The 23,432-nt window shown below is 40.6% G+C and overlaps 1 protein-coding gene across 1 annotated transcript in view; it reads right to left on the bottom strand.

Moving 5' to 3' along the window:
* Positions 1–8,486: 8,486 nt before the first annotated feature.
* The window catches only part of LOC127162363 (GTPase IMAP family member 7-like), a 36,846-nt gene continuing 21,900 nt past the window's right edge, over positions 8,487–23,432 (bottom strand). The window contains exons 2-3 of the mRNA XM_051105163.1: positions 8,830–9,438; positions 8,487–8,602 (exon numbers count right to left, since the gene is read on the bottom strand). Coding sequence (XP_050961120.1) covers positions 8,487–8,602; positions 8,830–9,438 — 725 coding nt within the window. The remainder of the gene's footprint in view (positions 8,603–8,829; positions 9,439–23,432) is intronic.

Genomic DNA, 23,432 nt, shown 5'->3' with positions numbered 1-23,432 from the left:
GCCAGACCATCAGGACTTCCGCTTTCTGTTAATAATAGTCCTGAGGTCTGGCTTGGGAGGTTGCTGAGCGCGGCGAGCCTGTCCCCAGTCTCTACGAGGGGGAGCACGCTCAGCCACGCTCTGCTTTTTAACCTCCCTGGCTTTTGAAGGACCGGGGCGGGGCTGGGTGGCAGACGGCCCCTCCCCTTGAGTGCGGCGAGGAAGAAATTGACCGAATGCTTCTTCATGTTTCTTCACCTCTTTAAACCTGGTGACTACAGTGGACACCGAGTCACCAAACAAACCAGAGGGAGAAACAGGGGAATCTAACAGAAACACACGATCCTTTTCTTTAATGCCTGTCAGATTCAGCCACAGATGCGATGAACGACCGATGGCACGGGCCGTTTGCTTGGTCGCACGAAGAGACAGATCTGTGGCTCGACGAAGCTCAGAAAATGCTTCCTCGTCGATGGTACTGCCCACACTCAAATCCTTCAACAGGTCAGCCTGGTATGCCTGTAACACAGCCATAGTGTGCAGCGCAGCACCAGCCTGACCTGCAGCTTGATAAGCTTTACCCACTAATGACGATGTCACACGACACGGTTTAGTGGGGAGGGTAGGTTTCTTTATAGAAGATGCGGATTCGGGCGAGAGATAGCTCGCGAGCGTCTCTTCAACCCGAGGCATCTCCGTATACCCCCGCGACTTTGCACCCACGATAGTCGAAAAAGTCGACGTCGAAGGCACAAAGACGCGAGAAGTATATGGTTTACTCCATGACTTAGACAGCTCATCATGGAGGTCCTCGAAAAAGGGGAGAAACTGATGTTGTGGTTTCTCCCCCCCGCCACCGGACAGAAACCTATCCTCTAGCTTACTATGTTTGGGGGTCTCTTGTTCGCGTGGCCAGTCAAGCTGTAACCTGGCAACCGCGCGAGTAACCACCTCTAGCAATTCCTCAACAAATTTATTTCCACGGGAGGAATGCTCAGAGGCTGGCTGCTCGTGCTCAGATGAGCCAAGAGATATGTCATCCCCCTCGTGAACCGAAGAAGCACCGGAGCGCGCTTCGCGTTCACGAGAAGAGATGTTAGGATCTGATGACGCGACAAGCGAAAAGGACTGACCCGTCTCTTGCTCGTCATTCAGATCCATACGAGAGCCCCACGATGGTAATGCGGGTGCGGACTGAAAATAGTTCAGACGGGAGCTAAGCATCTTAACTGTGAGCTGGTCACAATGCTCGCACCCGCCTTTCTCTATAGCCAGAACCGCGTGCTCTTCCCCCAAACAAACAAAACAGTAATCGTGTGTATCCAGCTCAGACATGGGACGTGAGCATGGAGGAACACAACGCTTACTGATTTGTTGACTCATTTCTCTTTTACTTTTTAAACTCCTTATAAAGAAAGAGAGAAAAAGATTGAGAAAGAGAAATTTTCTGCACACTGCCTGATACAAACTAACTCCTAACAAAGAGAGTAGAGAGAGAGAGAGATTCCAACACACATGCACAGAATGGTCTGAAGACAAAAGACCTGATGATGCACCTGTGGGTCATCTATTTATAGCCCCGTGCTCGGGTGCGCGCTGATGACGTCATCAGCCGAGGCTATATATTCTTCCGGTCGGTCTTCAATGTTTTTATACACATTATTCACAGCTGGTCACGACTAAAAGACGTTCCCAATGCGCTGAGCAGCGCAGCATCGACTGAAGCTTTCGAAAGGGAACAGGAAGTTGTTGTAATTCATGCAAACAATGTCCAATCTGCCCCAGACTTCACATGTTTGATAAGAGTCCTGGCCGAAGATATCTACATGCCCATATTCGGTTATAGTCATAGCGCCACCTGCTGGCAACTGTAAGTGACAATTTTACCCCTGTGATGGACTATTAAAAGCACAGCAAAATATGCTATTTTGTGCTAAACATACTAGAAACATGCTAGCAGCACTTACTAAGTGCTAATGCATGCTATTAATGCCATGAAAGAGGAATTTGTTGTAACTCACGCATGCAGTGTCCAATCTGCCCCAAAGTTCACTTGTTCGATAAGAGTCCTGACCTGAACACATGTAAAGGGCAATATTCAGTTATGATGATAACGCCACCTGCTGGCAACAGTAAATGACTTCTTTTAAACTAACTTAAACATGCAATGTCCGATTTGCCCCAAACTTCACGTTCTGGCCTGAACATATCTTAAGGCTAATATTCAGTTTCAATCATAGTGCCAACTGCTGGCAAAAGGATGTAACATGTAAACATGTTTACATGTTTTACATTTACATTAATGACTGACATATTCTTCCTATATTTACTATATATTAAAAGCATACTGCCCACCGTTCTCTGTTTTCCTAAAGCCACCGGTTGGCGGTAAGCCCGGGTGCGAGGGCACTTTCATTGCTGCTTGCTACGTGAGGTGTTTTAATGTGTGCGCGCTGAACATTGACACATTTAAACACTGGAGCGGAGGTAGTTGTCATGGAAACGGAGCAGCAACACAACGACTGACAAGCAGGAAACTGTCTCTCGCTGCTGTTTTCACTGCTTTCGGTGAGTTTAGTCCCTAAAATTGCATAAACATTACATACAGCTGTTCCTGACACTAATTTTATTTGTTTATTTTTTGTAACGTCTGTGTGAGGTGTTTTAATGCGTGTGCGCTGAACATTGACACATTCAAGCACTGGAGTTGAGGTAGTTGTCATGGAAACGGGGCGGCAACACAACGACTGACAAACAGGAAACTCGGTCTCTCGCTACTGTTTTCACTGCTTTCGATAAGTTTAGTCCCTGAAATCGCATAAACATTACATACAGCTGTTCCTGACACTAATTTTATTTGTTTATTTTTTGTAACGTCTGTGTGAGGTGTTTTAATGCGTGTGCGCTGAACATTGACACATTCAAGCACTGGAGTTGAGGTAGACTGAGCTGTTCATGAAAGTGTCGGATTTTAATCACATCTTTATGTGTAGACAAGAAGTTTTGACTGGTCTGCAATAGTTTTGCTGGTAATTTTCAATGGGTGGTTAGAAATAGGCTCAGATAACCTAAACATATACATGGTACCGTTCATCGGTGACGTCACTGACGTAACTGAATCCAGTTCAAACGCATTTTGATCACTCATGGTAAACAAATATTGATAAAAACTATTCTGTGATTTCAGGAGCAAAAAAAAAAAAAATCCTGAAGGGAGCCACAAACCGAGAAGTAAGAGATACAGATGAAATGGGAAAGCTTTTTAAATTTTAGGGCTTTGACATTGAGAAGTAAGAAGTATGAACAATATTAAATAAATAAGTAAACCTAGGATCAAATTCTGTTAAGAATTTATGTTCTGTATATTTGTATATTCTTCTTTCTCTTTTCTACATTTCACCTGTGCTCTAGCATGGTTTCTTGTAATAAACATGCCATTGTATACTAAATATTGTTGGCTCTGTGACAAATTGCTTCTTATGTTCCTAGATTCTTCCATGATGATGGCCTGTACCCCAGAGTTGGAGTGAACCTTCTGTCGGACAACATCTCCAAGGCACAGTAAACCATATGGCTGGCAAGTTAACCTCAAACATACACTACTGTTCACAATTCAGTAAGATATTTTATGTTTTTCAACAAAAGTGTCTAATGCTTACCAAGACTGAATTTGTTTAAAAATTTGTATAAAAAACAGTGTAAACAGTGATATTGTAAAATATTATTTATTATAATATATTATTATTCTTTGTGTATATATTGTAAGATGTCATTTACCTCCTGTGATCAAAGCTGAATTTTCAGCATCATTATTCCAGTCTTCAGTGTCATGTGATCATTCAGAAATTATTCTAATATGCTGATTTGCTGCTCAAGAAACATTTCTGATTATTATCAGTTGAAAACAGTTGTGCTTTTAGGATGCTTGATGAATAGAAATGTCAAAAGAATTTTATTTGAAACAGAAATCTTTACATTCACTTTTAATCAATTTAATACATCTTTGCTGAATAAAAATATGGATTTCTTAAAAAAAAAATCCTGATAAAAATAAATGTATTTTTATTTCAGTTGATTTCAGTTTTACCCAACTGAAATCAACATAGTTTCAACATTAGGTAAGCCAACCAATTAGACCGATTTTATGTTAAATATGTGTTGATTCTATGATGTCGTTTTAACCAACAGTAAATCAATGTCTATTCAACGTTGGGTAAATAAACCAATTGCGTCCATTTTACGATAGTTGGCGTGCCTGACGTTGGTTCAACATTACCCCGATGAGCAAAACGATGCCGGATCGACGTCAGCGATCAACGCCGTTTCGACGCCACGAGAAACATTGATTCTACGTTGATTCTATGTTGGTTTGCTGTTATTACTCAACTGCTATAGATACTGATGATGTGCTAAAGAGCTAACTTGCAAGAGCTAACACAATTTCAGAATGAAAAATGCCTACAAAGCAGATGTAGAGGTGAGTACATCGGGTGTTATGGAAAGTGTTCCCGGTTCCGGTTGACCTAATTAATGCAGCCTAACAATCCTTTAACGGATTTGAATTATAGAAATATGTTGATGTGTTATGTGTAAGCCAAGTTAAAGAGATGGGTCTTTAATCTAGATTTAAACTGACAGAGTGTGTCTGCATCCCGAACAGTGTTGGGTAGATTGTTCCAGAGTTTGGGCGCTAAATACGAAAAAATGATCTGCTGCCCACAGTTGATTTTGATATTCTAGGTATTATCAAATTGCCAGAGTTTTGAGAACGCAGCGGACATGAGGGACTATAATGCGATAAGAGCTCGCTCAGGTACTGAAGAGCTAAACCATTTAGGGCTTTATAAGTAATTAGCCAGATTTTAAAATCTATACAATGTTTGATAGGGAGCAGTGCAGTGTTGACAGAACCGGGCTAATATGATCATACTTTCTGGTTCTAGTAAGAACTTTAGCTGCTGCATTTTGGACCAGTTGGAGTTTGTTTATTAAGTGTGCTAAACAACCACCCAATAAAGAATTACAATAATCTAACCTTGAGGTCATAAACGCAAGAATTAACATTTCGGCATTTGACATTGAGAGCACAGGTCGTAATTTAGATATATTTTTGAGATGGAAAAATGCAGTTTTGCAAATGCTACAAATGTGGATTTTAAAGGAAAGATTGCTATCAAATGGCACACCTAGGTTCCTAACTGATGACGAAGAATTGACAGAACAGCCATCAAGTATTAGACAGTGTTTTATCTTATTACACGCGGAGGTTTTAGGTCCAATAATTAGCACCTCTGTTTTTTCAGAATTTAGCAGTAAGAAATTAGTTGTCATCCAGTTTTTTATCTCAGCTACACAATCCGTTGTGCTGGCGACTCCACCCCTGTCTGTTGCTATCAAGGATGTTAAGTTTGGGGCAGTTTGACCACTGCATGCCTGAGTTACAGCAAATTCCTGTTTCATTGCATTAATAGCATGCTTTAGCACTTAGCTAAATGTTAATATGTTTCAGCATGTTTCTAGCATGTTGCTAGCCTATTTAACACTTGCTGACGCTTTTTAATATGTTCCTAGAAAAACATAACAGTGTTAAACATGACACTTCCTGTTGCCAGCAGGTGGTGCTATAACTATAACTGAATATGGGCATGGACATGTGTTCAGGACATGACTGTTATTTAACATGTGAAGTTTGGGGCCGATCGGACATTGTTTGCCTGAGGTCCATTTCATGGCGAAACATTGAAATTTGTCAGGCCGCCAGGGACACGCCCTTCAATGAAAACTCAAGATCTTTGCAATTTAGCATCACAAAGGCCTTATGAAATTTGAAGGTGATCCGATTAAAACTATAGGAGGAGTTTGTTCAAGTAAGAGGCCTGAAAATGGCAAAAACTGCACAAAAATCATAGAGGAAATTAAAAATATCTCATCCATCTTCCTGTTGGGTTTTGGATGTTGTACCAGGAGACTTTTTTGTAGGTACTGGTGTGTTACATGTGTGTACCGAATTTTCTACATGTACGTGAAACGTAGCGGGATAGGCGCTTTGTTAAAATGTTATAGGTGGCACTAAAGAGTAATTTTGCCACACCCACTTCTGAAACCCATATCAGATGTAAATTTTCGCCAGTTCTGATGCGTGTGCAAAGTTTCTTGAGTTTTCGAGCATGTTTAGACCCTTAAAAATGCGATTCATTTTGGAGAAGGAGCAATTCCAATAGGGTCCTCACACTGCAGTGCTCAGGCCCTAATATTAATTATAATAATAATAATAAACTGAGCAATTCCAAGAGGGTCCTCACACCACTGGTGATCGGGCCCTAATAATTCTTAGAAAAACAACAGGGCCCTGCGCCCTAATGGCTTGGGCCTTAATAACACAAGAAATTGTATTGGTAAGTGAATAAGTAAAAAAGAAAATTTTATATGAACAATATCACACTTGTAACTGTGTGTGATATAGATTGATATCACACGGCAGTGGTAAGACATTTATGTAACATTTTGATGTTATACAAAAGTGTTAAAAAATAAGAAATAAGCACAAAATGTCTTGGAAAAAAACTACTTTGATACAGAACTACTTTCTTCCACCATGGATGCTCTTCTGGCATGTGTGCCTGGAGAACACATTTCCGAAAATGGTTAAGTGATTATATTTATGGTATACAGTGAACTTTTTATATCAGGAGACAATATTCCACACAAAGTATCCCCACAAAAGTATCACATCACTAAGATTTTTGGTGGTGTAAACAATTTATTCTGAAGCAATATTTTCATCAGTGTTCTATAATCCTTTATATACATAAATCTTTTTTTACTATCATAAAGGCCTATTTTTTTTTTTTTTTTTACTTTTTAAATGTATCACCTTTCATGTCAAATTATTACAAGTTATCAATAAGCGGTTACCAGTCAGATTAAATCATTAACATTGCAAAATTACAACTGCAATAAATAATGTTATGAGATTAACATTTTAAACACATTTATGAATATACAAATAAGAAATGTTGGGCGGAAAATGCATACTTTTAAACATACTGAACTACCAGTAGGTGGCGGTAAGTCACTTAATGAGTGAGCATTAAGCTGTCTATATAACTGATTCTTTCAAAAAACGCTGAATCATTGAGTAACAAAACACTACAGAGTGTTGCTTGGAGAATGTGCTATACTTCTGCCTTGATCCTTGTTTGGAACTATTTTCATTGGTGAAACAGAACAAAACAGTAAATATTGTGTCTAAAACATAAGTAACTTAATAACTACTTGACTAACTACTTGTTTATTGAACTAAAATCAATGTAACATTTGCAGTCAAGAGAATATTCAGAAAAATAGCTCCCTTGGTATGTGACTGACCTATATCATGTTAGAAATAAATACACATTTTGATTGAGTTTCTTTATGTGTGATGTTATGATCATTTGTTTTTTAAGTCTGGTACAAAGAGACAGTCAGTGCAACCCTGATACCAGAAATACACTATCCATTATCAATTGCTGTTTACGCAGCATATATTAAAATCAGAAGAATCATTGTTGTGTTTCGATACTTCGCTGGTTATTTTTTTGTCACTTAATCAGGCTGTTTGTCTGGTTGATCAAGTAAAAAAAAAAAAATTAAACCAGATCTAAGGCTCGACCTATATTTATTATTACAATTACTGACAACATTATATACAGAAAAAAAGTCGACCTGTATTCTGCTACTGCGATTCTGTCTGATGATGATGCAGTAACCACTGCAGGTGGAAAAAAAAAAAAATCTTCGGTCTGTCCAAGGATTGTAAACAAGTCCCTCAGACTGAAGATATTTTATTTGTGACCAAAAATATTTAAGACCTATTAAATCTGAGTTTAAGACTTTTTAAGGACCCCTGGACACCCTGGACACAGAGGGACTAGTCACCAGCAGAAGATTAACAGATACTGAAAATAAAGAAAATTAAATAATAATGAGATGTAAATAATACAAGTTGATAAAACAAGTAAAAAAAGAACAAACGAGGAGTGACACAATAGCAAAAGGTAAGGATAAATGAATAACAAAAAACAGCCAGTGAGTCGAAATCAACTAGCACACATTCTGGAGTTCTATCTACAAAGTGGGACACTCTGCACTCTTGGGACAGTAAGAGTTGTGATATCATGCAGGTTCATTAGGATGGATGTCTCAGCAAGCCAATAGCAGAGTCTATGAGGAACAGAAAATACAGGCACACACCCACAGAGACGTTAACAGTCAATATGTGAGTTATGCACATTAATAGATAAATAGATAAAAATAACTGTTTATTTGACCACTTTAATTGTTTCCTCTGTATAAACATATTAAGTATCTTACTTTCACTTTCTTCTTGTGTAAGAAAGTCAGATGATTACTCCACTCTTTTTAAAATTGCTGCTCTCCTGTTTTTTTTTTATCTTCTTCATCTGCTGCTATTGCTCCTGCTGCTGCTCCCATTGCCAATGCTGTTGCTCCCAATGCTACTGTTCCTGCTACTGCTGCTCCTCCCACTGCTGCTCCTGCTCCCACTGCTGCTGCTCCTCCCACTGCTGCCGCTCCTGCTCCCACTGCCGCCGCTCCTGCTCCCGCTGCCGCCGCTCCTGCTCCCAATGCTGCCGTTCCTACTCCCACTGCTGCCGCTCCTGCTCCCACTGCCGCCGCTCCTCCCACTGCTGCCGCTCCTCCTGCTGCTGCCGCTCCCACTGCTGCCACTCCTGCTCCCACTGCTGCTGCTCCTCCCACTGCTACTGCCAATCCTACACCCACTCCTCCTGTTGCTGCAAGGAATGCTAATGTTCCTAATGCTGTTCCGCCTATTTTAGCACCTTTTTATCTTAATCTTTCTCTGGGCTTTGGCATACATCCCATTTGTGTAGTGTGCTCCGTTGTGTCTCTCCACCATTTGTTCAATTTTCTTTAGCAGCTCTTTAACTTGATCCTGATTTTGTCTGTTTTCATTGTTGAAGGAGTGATAAGGGATTTTCTTAGTTAAATCTTGTAGATCTTGATTTTCTTTAATAAACTCATCTAATGAATTTCCCTGCAGTACATCGGCATGTGTGAAAAGAATGATGATGTATTGTGAAGCATCTTGTCCAAAGTTCTCCTGAATCCATTTCACTGCATCCTTCTCTTCTTTTGTAAACCTGACATCCAGTCTGATCACCAGCAGAAAAGCATGGGGACCGGGAGCAGACATGTAGACACAATTCTCTAACTCAGTTTTCAGTTCTTGTTCAGACAATGATGTGTCAAACAATCCTGGAGTGTCAATTATTAAAATGTTTCTACCAAACAGATTTGCATTTGCTTTTTCACAGGTGACTGTAATTGAACGCATGGAATATGCACTACGAAAACAGTTATTTCCCAGTATGGTGTTTCCTGTTGCACTTTTTCCTTCCCCAGTTTTACCCAGCAGAACAATCCTCCATTTAGATAACCCTGGTGAGTGAAAAAAAAAAAAAAATCTGACAAACAAAGCACTTTAAAAATATAGAGGTCAAACGACAATTGAAAAAAAAAAATGACTTCATCATGTTCTAAGGTTAAGCTGTTAATGGGTTTATGTTGACTCAATTTAAAGTATATATTCTTGTGTTGCATCCAATGATTATGCTATGGGGAATGCTTGGATTGGTGCTGTGACATCCTGTGATGTGTAACGCCCAGTGTTGGGCAGTAACATGTTAATTAGAAATGCCTTACAGTAATTTGAATCTTTTTTTTAGTAACGGAGTAATTTAACGCGTTATAATTTTCAAAATAATAATTAGATTATAGTTACAAGCCAAGGTCTCTATATGTTACTGCTGCATTACATTATTGCCGACAGAATGCAGTGTTTTATCATCTAGATTGTAAAAAGGGTGCAGCACATGAGACTTCCTCTACCTGAGACTTTACTTTGACTGGTAAGCGCCTGCGAGGCGTATACTACCAAACTCAGCATGGAGAGTGAAAAGCATGTGCTTTGTTGCTGGAAATACAATCATTATTTTAAGTTTATTTCTGTCAAAGGCGAGCACATTATTGTGTGATGTCAGTTAGGGGGAAATAAAACCTTTCATCCGTAAAAAAAAAAAAACTCCACATCCAAATTAAAGCCCCTGAAAGGGCAGCATGTCAGTGGTAAAACTTGGTAAAAAAAGCAATGCATCAACTTCTACTGTCCAATGCCAGTGGATTAAAGACCTGTACCCGACACAACAGAGAGCGCTGCGGGACAGACGGGCAAGTGCGGGCAAGTAGAGACTCGTGTGTGTGCGGGTTGCAGGAGAATAAAAATAATTAACGTGACTCCCGCAAAATGCGTTGAGCAATGTTGATTTTTAGAACGCAATGGCCAATCAGAGGTGTAAGCATCCACTCACTGCTCAGAATGCAGGAGTACCTGTGCGGTGCTGAAATTTGCATGCTCCCAACATTTTGAAAGATTTATTATGCATATTGATTGTGATGAATTGAGATGTTTGCTTTTTAAATGGAGCACTTTTTGCTCGCCCTCTGCCATGCCAAAACATGCAAGCAGCAGCCTTTGCTTCTAGTTCAAATTAACAGTGGTCTGTGAATGTTGATGCTTTAATAAGACATATTTTACCTGAAGCGTTTATACTGGGATGTTGTGGCTAGGCTAAATGAAACTTACTATTTCAGGTCAATTTCATAGATGTGCAGGAAAAAGTAATTTAACTAGTAATGTAACTAGTTACTTTTTAAATAACTTGATTATGTTTAAAAGGAGTAATCAGTAATTGAATTACTGTTCCAGAGTAACTTGCCCAACACTGGTGACGGCGTAAAGAACACCCATAACAACAACAGTTTAGCTTCCGTTTTTCAGATTTGCGTGCTTGATGAAACCTGTATGGGAAATAGCAGGTGGTAAAAATTGATCGGACCCCTGGGTAAAAGGGGCCTCTGGGCCATAAGGCTGACCTCAGGGGTCAAGGAGAAAACATACATGCATACGTATAGGGAATAATCTATAGAGTTGTTTTGCAAGCTTTCTCTTCCTTATGTGACAGCACCGGCTGTTTTTAGTTTGTAACCTTGGGTGTGCAAAGAGATATAAAGCGGAGACGATAACTCCCTCCTTTGTCACACTCAGCAGGGCGCTGTATCTGTTTGACTGTGAACCTTTCTTGCAAGAAATAAACCTTTAAAACGCAGCTGCGCAATTTGTCTTTATTGATCGAGAGCCTCAAGCAAAGATTTTTGCCACAACAATTTGGTGTCAGAAGTGGGATTCCTTGGCTGTGTCTTCTGACCTGACAGCGGACCGGTGACCGTAATCCTGAACAATAGACGTTCAGCCCTAACCCCAACTAGGATTCAGGGAGAGAGGGGCCGCTCCGCCGGGGGCCAGGAGAGACACCACTGGAATCAACAAAACGAACAAGGCCTCCACTGGGACTCTCGGTAAGAGACAAATTGATTTCTTTTCTTTTGGGGAAAAGTGTCAATAGATAAATTTAGGGAAGGGGGGAACGAACCATACTGACAACTGGCAAGAGGTTACACTGACGGCAACCGTGGGGGTTGTAGCAGTAGGTGTAACAGGTCTGTGCGAGACGAGATACACTGACGGCAACCGTGGGTTTCTAAAGGTGCACGAGGGTTAGAGTCCCGCACCCGAGAGAAAACGAGAGGTTGTAGCAGTAGGTGTATTGATCGCAACCCTGCAGCAAGAGGCTTCGAGGGTAGACCAGAAGCAGGAGCTTCAAACCCAGCCAGTCTTGGGTGAAAGATTGGGCCTGTCGGAGACGTCTGACAGGATTTGTAGGCGCCGAAAAGCGGTCAGAGTCAGTATGGGGAAGTCCCAGAGTAAATTTGGGAAATATGACACACCGACGTTTGCTCAGATGAGAAAGTCGGCGGGTGAAAAGTGTATGCTTGACATAGAGAAGTTGATTAAGTATCATGAGTTTCCGAGGGAGGGAACCTTGAGTGTAGCGAAGCTGAAAGCGGTAAAGGAGTCAGTAAAAGAGGGCAGCGAGATGCCGAAAAAGTGTTGTGCAAGGCATGTGTGTAAGGAATGTGAGGCGACGGTGAACTGTTGGCTCAGGGAGGCAGAGAGGAGAGAGAGAAAGGCTTTGCAGAAAGCTATGGCAGGCAGTAAAATAAAGCCTGAGGGAAAACAAACTGAAATAGAGAAAAACGGAGAAAAGATTAATGAGAAATGCTAAAAGAAATGAGTGTGAGTGAAGAGAAAATCAGAGAAATAAAAGAAGGAAAAGCACTTGCACTGATTACATGTACTAATCTGTCTGATGTCTCTGTTTCTGAACATGTACCACCGCCATACCATCACTATCCCATGGCCGAGTTACAAGCCCTGAGAGTTGATCCCGACCTCGACTGCTCCCCTCCGAGAAAACCCACAGCACCACCACCACCACCAGCAGCAGCAGCAGCAGCAGCAGCGCAGTGGGTGACACAGCCAACCGCGCCGGAGGAGAGATTACCCGCGACGCGACCAAAGTCACTGATACTGCAGGGAAAGAGAGCCAGAGAAAATCGGCTGAGGGAGGAAGAAGAAGACTATGCTGATGTGCCCGAAACTCCTCTTTTCGACAACAAAGATGAAGAAGAACTGATGATGCGCAGAACCCCCACAAATGAAGAGGAAAAGACCCCTGACGAGACTGACGGTAAAGCGGGAGGAGAAAAACATAACCGCACCGATGATTGAAGTCTCGGGGCCGGACGGGCCTATGATGATCTTCAGACCGTGGACCGCGCTGGAAGCAAGGGAAGCTATGGCACACCTGCCAGACGTGAGCGAGGGGGGCGACAGACTGAGCACAGAACTGCTGAAATTCTGTGAAGAGTTCAGCCCGACCATGACGGAATTGAGGAGACTTCTGCTGTCAAAACTGGGGCCGTCAAACTGGTACAAGATAAGCGGCAGAATGCCAGCAGACGACCACAGACGGAAAAGCAGCGACTGGAATGATGATGACAACGACGGCTACCGAAGAGCCGTAGAGACAGTGGCTGACGTGATAAAAGAGACATTTCCGACACGAGTCGACATGTCAAAGATCAGCAGATGCCGGCAGGAGAAAGACGAGACAGTCGATGATTACTACTGCCGCCTGCACGACGTGTTCAATAAATTCTCGGGGCTGATAGAACCGGCTCACAGAGGGCTGGAGCCCGGCACGTGGGAAAGCCATCTGAGGAATGCATTTCTGGATGGGCTGAAACCTGAGATCACAGAGAAAGTGAAAGTATCCTGCATCGAGTGGAGAGAGGGAAGACTGGCCACGGTGTTGATTCACGCCCGGCATGCTGATGGATTGCTGAGAGAGAAGCGTGAAAAGAAACAGGCCAAGAGTGACAGTGATCTGCGGCTGAGTTTGTCAAAGATCGCGATGGGTGCAGCGAGATACGAACCGCGACGAGAGAAGCGCGAGAACGGGGGCAAAAGAAGGAGTGAAAAGGGCCCAGCGAGGGACTGGCGAAACTCTCGTAAGTGGAGCTGCTGGATATGCGAGACGGACGACCACGACATGAGAAGCTGCTCTAAGTGCTGCGTGTGCAAAAAGGATGGACATTGGGCCAAACACTGTCCGGAGGCGAAAAAGGAGGACAAGTCGGACTGAAGCGAGGAGGATGGGGAGCAGCCGAGGGAAGGAGGAGAGGGCGAGCGGCCACAAGTAAAGGGAAGTGAACATAAATTAATCACACACACATACACATACACTGATATTCTGACTGCTCTCCGCAACGAAGAAAAAGCTTGCTTTTATGTGTCTATGTCCGAAATGAATGATGAAAATGTTGAAAAACAGTTTGCTATGTATGAGTGTGAGGCGTTTAAAGTAATGCCAAAATACCCATTGATAGTTCAGGGAACAATGATCGATTTCCTGGCCGATTCAGGGGCTACGAGATCAACCGTGCGACCATGTGACTTGCCATGTAAACCAGAGCTAACAGATCATGTTTCTGAATCCATTTGCGCATCAGGGCGCTCTATGTTTGAAAGGTACACAAAACCTTTGATTTGCGAAACAGAAACAGGGAGAGTGTTGAAACATGCATTCCTGTTTTCCAAAACTTGTCCGGTGCCCATTTTGGGGAGAGATCTGATGTGCAAACTGAATTTGAGGCTCATTGCTGATTCCTCGGGTGTCAGAGTAGAGGAGGAGGGGAGTGAGCAATGGAGCTGTTTGCACGAAGAGCCTCAGTGGGTATACGAGTGGCACATCATGAATTATGATTGGGCTGAAATGATGTGCAGAAAAGCAAGAGAATGTATAACAAGCTCTGGGGTGGAAATGATGGCACCTGACGAATTACACTGCACGTCACATGTCGCACTGCAAAGAGATGAAAATTATGAAAAAGATTGGTTTGAGAGAGATGAGACAGAAACTTTGAGTTTTGACAAAATGTTTTGGACAGACAGTGTGTGTGCGTTATCAGCCTGCCTCACAGAAGCACAGTCTAGGCAGTATCAGATGACAGAGCAGACTGTCCCACACTTATCACTAAGCAAGGCCAGAGGGCAGAAATGGTCTGAAGTTGGATTGTTTGTGAAACAGTGTGTTGATGCTGGGGACTGGAGAGAGACAGGGCCTGATTTGCAGCACAGTGAGAGTTTGAAAGCATTTATGGTGACATTTAAATGCGAAGTTGAAGTTGAAAGGGTTGTGAAGCCAATTTTACATGAGCACACTGACTGGGAGAATCAATGCATGGTAAATGTTGACCCCTCAGACATTCATCCAGCGCTGGCAGAAGTGTCATCCCATGTATGGGCTAAACACAAATATGATGTGGGGTTAATTAAGGGATGTGAACCGCTTGTGATCACTCCAAAATCTGATTACAGGCCGTGTCAACATCAATATCCACTCAAAAGAGAGGCTATTGAGGGAATAAGACCAGTGTTTGAGTCCCTGTTGAGGGAGGGGGTGATAGTGCCGTGCAATGATTCCCCAGTGAGAACTCCAATCTTTCCTGTGAAAAAGATCAGGGAAAAGGATCAACCCACAGAGTGGAGGTTTGTACAGGATTTGCAGGCCGTGAATGCAGCCACAAGACAGAGGGCTCCTTCAGTGCCTAATCCTTATACAATCCTGTCACAAATACCGTCAGATGCAAAGTTCTTTTCAGTGGTTGATTTGGCTAATGCATTTTTCAGCGTGCCAGTGGCTAAAGACAGTCAATACTGGTTCGCTTTTGAGTTTGATGGTAAGGGCTATTGTTTTCAAAGAATGGCCCAGGGCTTTGCCGAAAGCCCTACAAAATACAATGAAGCACTGAAAAGAAGTTTGGAACCACTGAGGTTGTCAGAGGGAACTGCGTTGTTGCACTATGTTGATGATTTGTGTGTAGCATCGCGAGATGAAGCTACCTGCGTAGCGGACACTGTGACCCTCCTGAAGCATTTGGCTGAGGAGGGCCACAAAGTCAGCTTGTCGAAATTGCAGTTTGCTAAGCAACAGGTGGTATTTTTGGGACATGTCATAACACCTAACAGTAAATCACTTTCTGACAAACGCATACAGGGCATAAAAGATGTGCCAAAGCCAATCACAAAGAAACAAATGTTGTCATTCTTGGGAATGTGTTCATATTGCAGAACATTCATCCCCAATTATGCGATTTTGGAGCAACCCCTGCGAAGCCTAACAGTAGGAAAGGGGCTGAAATCCACCGACAAAATTGAATGGACAGCAGAGGCAGAAGAGGCCTTTGTTAACATGAAAATTCAATTGGCACAGGCGCCCGCCTTGGGCCTTCCAAATGGTGATAGGCCGTTTGTACAGATGGTTGATGAAAAGAATGGGTTTATGACTTCTGTGTTGTTGCAACATCATGGGGATAGACTGCGACCTGTGGCTTATTTTTCTAGCAAGTTGGATCCGGTTGCTGCGGGGCTGCCACTTTGTCTGAGGGCGGTGGCAGCTGCGGAGCAGGCCGTGATAGCCTCAAGAGAGTTTGTGGGTTATTCTGACCTAACTCTGATGGCGCCACACGCGGTCACCATGATCTTGCAAGAACAGAAAACATCACATTTGTCAACAGCTAGATGGTTGCGATACCACACAATCTTACTAGACATGCCAAATATCACGATTAAGCGGTGTACGACCCTGAATGCTGCGACTCTCCTCCCGACAGAAGGGGACGGGGAGGAGCATCATTGTTGTTTGACGACATTGGAACAAATTTGTACGCCACGTCCTGACCTTTCTGATATGCCACTCGAAAATTGCGACAATGTCCTCTTTGTGGATGGATCTGCGTCAAAGGATCCACAAACAGGCCAGAACAACGTAGGTTACGCAATAACAACTGAGTTCGGAGTTGTGGCTTCCGGAAAGCTACCATCAAATTACTCAGCTCAGGCGGCTGAGCTCGTAGCGTTGACAGAAGCGTGCAAATTAATGAAAGATCAATGCGTGACAATTTCCTGGTGAGTGAAAAAAAAAAAAAAAAAATCTGACAAACAAAGCACTTTAAAAATATAGAGGTCAAACGACAATTGAAAAAAAAAATGACTTCATCATGTTCTAAGGTTAAGCTGTTAATGGGTTTATGTTGACTCAATTTAAAGTATATATTCTTGTGTTGCATCCAATGATTATGCTATGGGGAATGCTTGGATTGGTGCTGTGACATCCTGTGATGTGTAACGCCCAGTGTTGGGCAGTAACATGTTAATTAGAAATGCCTTACAGTAATTTGAATCTTTTTTTTAGTAACGGAGTAATTTAACGCGTTATAATTTTCAAAATAATAATTAGATTATAGTTACAAGCCAAGGTCTCTATATGTTACTGCTGCATTACATTATTGCCGACAGAATGCAGTGTTTTATCATCTAGATTGTAAAAAGGGTGCAGCACATGAGACTTCCTCTACCTGAGACTTTACTTTGACTGGTAAGCGCCTGCGAGGCGTATACTACCAAACTCAGCATGGAGAGTGAAAAGCATGTGCTTTGTTGCTGGAAATACAATCATTATTTTAAGTTTATTTCTGTCAAAGGCGAGCACATTATTGTGTGATGTCAGTTAGGGGGAAATAAAACCTTTCATCCGTAAAAAAAAAAAAAACTCCACATCCAAATTAAAGCCCCTGAAAGGGCAGCATGTCAGTGGTAAAACTTGGTAAAAAAAGCAATGCATCAACTTCTACTGTCCAATGCCAGTGGATTAAAGACCTGTACCCGACACAACAGAGAGCGCTGCGGGACAGACGGGCAAGTGCGGGCAAGTAGAGACTCGTGTGTGTGCGGGTTGCAGGAGAATAAAAATAATTAACGTGACTCCCGCAAAATGCGTTGAGCAATGTTGATTTTTAGAACGCAATGGCCAATCAGAGGTGTAAGCATCCACTCACTGCTCAGAATGCAGGAGTACCTGTGCGGTGCTGAAATTTGCATGCTCCCAACATTTTGAAAGATTTATTATGCATATTGATTGTGATGAATTGAGATGTTTGCTTTTTAAATGGAGCACTTTTTGCTCGCCCTCTGCCATGCCAAAACATGCAAGCAGCAGCCTTTGCTTCTAGTTCAAATTAACAGTGGTCTGTGAATGTTGATGCTTTAATAAGACATATTTTACCTGAAGCGTTTATACTGGGATGTTGTGGCTAGGCTAAATGAAACTTACTATTTCAGGTCAATTTCATAGATGTGCAGGAAAAAGTAATTTAACTAGTAATGTAACTAGTTACTTTTTAAATAACTTGATTATGTTTAAAAGGAGTAATCAGTAATTGAATTACTGTTCCAGAGTAACTTGCCCAACACTGGTGACGGCGTAAAGAACACCCATAACAACAACAGTTTAGCTTCCGTTTTTCAGCAAGTGCTGTGTTTACTTTCTGTCCAGTGGTGTGTGTGAAAGAAAAGTAAAATAATTAAGAATGGCAAGTAGAATTAAGAGTTGCAAGTAAATGGGGTATGAATCGTCACTGGTTTCATTATTCAATTCAGTTATGATTATCATGTCAGCAATTCAATTTGATATCACAATGCATCCTCAGTTTTCAATATTATGGCACATGGCTACATTTTCATATTAATTTTTATCCATTTTATTAAATTATATAAGCAGACTACTTTTAAAATACACTGACCAAAATTAAAAACGCAACACTTTTTTTTGCCCCCATTTTTGATGAGCTGAACTCAAAGATCTAAGACTTTTTCTATGTACACAAAAGGCCTATTTCTCTCAAATATTGTTCACAAATCTGTCTAAATCTGTGTTAAGCCGGGCTCACACTACAGGATATTTAGCTCGAATTTGCCCTCCCGAGAATCGGAGCAAAAATCTTGTTTAGCATCTCGATCGGGCCCAATGTTTGGCACTGATTATCTGGTAACGTGAGACGTTCACAGATCGAATCTTGCACCTCCTAATCTGCTTTTACACAAATCGGGGGCAGCCCCGATCATATCAAACATGTTTGATATTCAGGATTTTAAATCGGGATGATCACGGCTATGATTACATCAGTACTTTTACAACAGCCAATGTGCGACCGCGAAACAGCTGTTGTACGGTCCATTGGATAGTGGAGATGGAGGAACCCTGGTGAAAAAAACAGCATATGCTGGTAGGTATGTTTTGATGCTGGTTTAAGCTGGTCCTTTGCTGGTTTTTGCTGGTCCTTAGCTGGTTTATGCTGGTTCATGCTGGTCCTTGACCAGCAACATGAAAAAAAAACAAAAAAACATATTCAACAGGACAAACTTGAAGCCCCTTTAATTAGCTTTTGATGCCATAAGTTGGCCTTTTTTATATAAAGCTCTTGAAAGATTTGGCATGCACAAAATTTTAGTTAGGGGCATCTGTACACTATATAATAAACTGCCCGGATAAAAATAAATGGGTACTCTTTAGATACCATTATATTAGAATGTGGATCAATACAGGGGTGTCCAATTTCTCCACTGCTTTTTGCGCTCTATATAGAGCCTCTCGCACAGTGGATAAGACAGACTCAAAACATCAAAGGCATTTGTATAAATGGAGAAGACCACCAACTGGCATTATATGTGGATGATATTTTGATTTAAGTATGCCCACTAACTCATTTCCTGAATGAATGAATCTTCTAAAGAAATTTGGCAGATATGCAGAATACAAATTAAATATACAAAAAAACACAAATTTTGACTTTTAATTATACACCTCCAAAACACATTAGAGATAAATTCTATCTCAGTTGGGATCAGAATTCACTGAAATATTTAGGAATATATTTACAGAAAGAAATTTCAACACTAGCAGAGGTAAATTGTGACTTACTTTTAACAAAAATCAGAGATGATATACATAGATGGAATGATTAAAAAACTCACTCTACAGAATACATTAAAGAAAAATGGGAAAAAGAAGGTCATTTTATGATATCGAATGAAGAGTGGCTTGATGTATGTACTCTTCATTGATGTATGTAAGATGTAGAATAAGGTCATGTAGAATAAGGCATCAATATGTGCTTAGTACTAATAAATGGCTAATATTCTACTAATATGCATGCTAATAAGCAACTAGTTAGGAGACCATAAAATATAGTGTTACCCTCAACATTACACTGCCTTTACATTTTTCCACATTATTTTTAGGAAATGCTGATCTTCAGACAAGATGGCCAGACAGATACCTATTTGGCATTTTAACACCTGCTGGTAAAAAAAGGGCTTACAAGGCGTTGGTTGCTTCCTGAACCCCCACCCCAATGCAACAGATCCACTTGAGGATGTAGTAAATTATATTTATGTTATGGAAAAGATTACTTTTTCCCTTCGTCTTCAGAAGAATGTGTTCAGAAAATTCTGGTCCAAGTGGGTTGAACATGTAAGGCCATTATGGCCATATGAATTTATACCTCCTTTGTGGAGCACAGAAAACAGATGTCCCTTCCCTTCTAAATAAAAAAATATATTGTAATCTCCATTGTATGCCTTTTCCACATCGGACACCAGTAGACTTTCTCCCACAGTCTCTATCACAGACTAAGAACAAATACTTAACATTATTTAGTATGGAGTTCAATTATTACGTTTATATCTGACCCCGAATTGTAAAAATTATTATTTTTATTTTATTTGTTATTTTGTTTTGTATTATGTACAAAAGGAAAACTGAATGACAGAGAAGAATGTAACCACATTTGTTTTGAAATAATGTACTGTTGTTTATGCTGCTACATCAAAAAAAAAATAAATAAAAAAAAAATAAATCTATTTAGCATCCTGGCACCACAAGGCTGAAGCAAGTGTAGTTAACTATCAGTTTTAAACAGCTTGCAGCATTAAAACAAAGAACACTTATTGATAATTTCAGCACAGGAAGTAGACTGTCAAATTTGGCGCAAGCAACCCAAGATTAATGATCAAAGAGACAACACATCATGACTATCATGAGTAAAACCATGAGGAAAATCATGAGATAAGACTTCCTTTCTTCGGTTTTCCCCCCACTCAGGACAGAAACCAGAATAAGACTCCTTCTAGACCTTTATACCTTTTGTTTCTCAAAGAACATCTCCTTACATTCACAGAATAGCACAGAGACTGCATTTACATATATAAATGCATCAGATCATTCAAAACTATGCTAAAAAGACCTATAAATGAATTAGTTCATTGCATTACTCCATATCATGTGTGTCATGTGTGTAACCCACACATGTGATCATGTTCTAATCACACACTGTGTATGTCCATTCGAATAACTATTAAAAAGTTTATAGGTTTATATTTGGCATGTAGTTTGGTATGTCCAGTGCATCTAGAAAATATTCACAGCACTTCACTTTTTCCACATTTTATGTTACATCCTTATTCCAAAATGGATTAAATTAATTATTTCCCTCCAAATTCTACAAACAATACCCCATACCCAAATTCCATAACATGCCAATTACATGTGATACCAATTTCACGTGTTCACACATAAGTTTTTTGCATTTTTTTTTTTTAGTTAGTTCTTAGTTATTGCCTTGATAATAGAAAATATGAGCTAGGCATCATGTATGACAGTTGCCAAAGTGAGATATGAGCTAAAATGACCAGATCCTGCCATGAGCTATATAGGAGACATATCTTGTATGTACATATAGGGCTTTTTTGTGGATATAAAGAAGCAATACAGGAGACCTATATGGCCTGTATATGCACATATATGCACCTCAATTTTGCCTATATGTGGCATATATACGCATATATGCAGCATATATATTATCATATATGTGCATATATACTGCATATATGTTTCATATATGCGCATATATCCTCATATAGGTTCTTTCCATGTGGGTAATGACAATGTGAAAGAAGTTTGTTTAAAATCTTTGCAAATTTATTAAAAATAAAAAATGAAAAAAGAAATGTACATGAGTATTCACAGCCTTCGCCATGACACTCAAAATTGAGCTCAGGTGCATCCTGTTTCCACTGATCATTCTTCTTCATTCTTCAAGATTTTTCTACAACTTGATTGGAGTCCCCCCGTGGTAAAGTCATTTTCCGAATTCAATTCAGCTTCAGAATCCATCAGCATCTTCTGCCGTAATATCAAAGTGTGCCTCATTTATCTTGTTCTCGCTAAAAATATTTTCTCATAACATGACCTGCAGTTTAGTTTAAAGATGAGTTATTGTGCGCTTAGCACTCCTCGCTGTCATTAAAACAGCATGCCACAGGAAAAGTGATAAAATATATAACGCATCCACTATAAATGTCTCAATTCATATATATATATATATATATATATATATACTTTTGCATAATGACTTTATGTAATCTCAGTGCTTATCTCTAGTATTAAGTGTCATTTTTTATCTAAATGTTTATATCAAAATTAAAACAGTTTAAAAAAAATTATTACAGAGTTTAAAAGTTTCATTTTTTTGCTCACGGCAGTAAAAGCGTGCATATGCATAGGTCAGAGTTTGTATGCAGGTGCACAAATTTTCACATTAAGTTTGTTTTTATAAATCCCATCTTTTGTGTAGGAAGTGGCATACGCCTCTTTCAGAGCATGTTTTATGCTTACACAACGGTTATAAATTAGGCCCCTGGAAAATGGTAGAGAAACATTTCTGAAGCATTGAAAGTTGCAATAAGCGCAGTCACCTCCATCATACATAAATGGAAGAAGTTTGGAACCACCAGGACTCTTCCTTCAGTGGGACACCCAGCCAAACCAAGCGATCGGGGAAAGTAGGGGCTTAGTCAGGGAGGGGACCAAGAACCTGATGATCACTCTTAAAAAGCTCTAGCATTTCTCTGTGGAGAGAAGAGAACCTTCCAACTATCTCTGCAGCACTCCACCAATCAGACCTGTATGGTAGAATGGCCAGACAGAAGCCACTCCCCAGTAAAAGGCACGCCTGGCATACTTAAGTAAAAGTATTGGTACTCTTTCCACCACTAATTGGCGCAGACACAGGCAGTTTAAAGGTCAGCCCCCCTGTAAATAACCTTCAGTTATTTGTATTAATTAACAAGATTATTATAACATTCTGATATATTTTAATTTTGTATTTCTTAATATTAGTTATGTGTCTATTATAATTTGGATCATTTATTTGCACTCTTTAGTTATCTAGTTATTTAACCGATAGAGACTTTTATTCTAAAAGGCGGCTTGACGGAAATGCACTGAGATCACGAGTACAGAGAGAGTGCACACACAGATGGAGATGGATCACGGAATCAAACGTTTAAGGACTCGACCCTGCTGAGCTTCCGAGATCAGGCACGCTCGGGGTGGTATGGCTATATGCGAGGGCTGCTGCAAAAAATGGGCTATTTAAAGGTCAGCCAGTGTATCAGATCAGTAGTGAAGAAAAGCCAAAAGCTTACAGCACCTGATATTCCCAGGCAGTCTTCCATCCCCATATTGCTGGTCTTAAAAATTCACATTTTAATTTTTACTGTCACAAGAAAAAATAAATCTTTACTTAAACTTTAGCTTCAAGCTTCTTAACAAGAATAGCAATGTACAGTGAGTCATTTGAGATTTTTTTTACAAGACATTACTTTTACAAATAATTGGAATGGAATTTGTCTCCAGTGAGACAAATATTTTTCTAATCTTATTAGTTTAAACTCTAAACTCATCACCAAACAGAAACTCCGTCATTTTGAGCGGTGAGTGAATTCTAACTTAAATACATATGATTGGCCGTTGCGTTCAAGAGATCAAAAAACATGTTTGTTATTGGGTATATTTCTCACCGCTACAAAAACTTGCAGTAAATAGGACCATATTCTCCGGAGCGCAAACTCATAAGCGCAATGGAGTTCGCTAAATCTGTTTAGCCAGTAAGATTATATCGTTACAGTATCAACTGACGATGTGCATCATAGACATAATACACATAGACGCCGCATTGGCTGCTGGAAACGAGAAATGCGGCCGCCATCTTGGACCGGGCATACTCTGGAA

Source organism: Labeo rohita, unplaced genomic scaffold (genome assembly GCF_022985175.1).
Source record: "Labeo rohita strain BAU-BD-2019 unplaced genomic scaffold, IGBB_LRoh.1.0 scaffold_91, whole genome shotgun sequence".
Taxonomy (NCBI): domain Eukaryota; kingdom Metazoa; phylum Chordata; class Actinopteri; order Cypriniformes; family Cyprinidae; genus Labeo; species Labeo rohita.
This window is presented reverse-complemented; position numbering and strand designations above follow the sequence as displayed.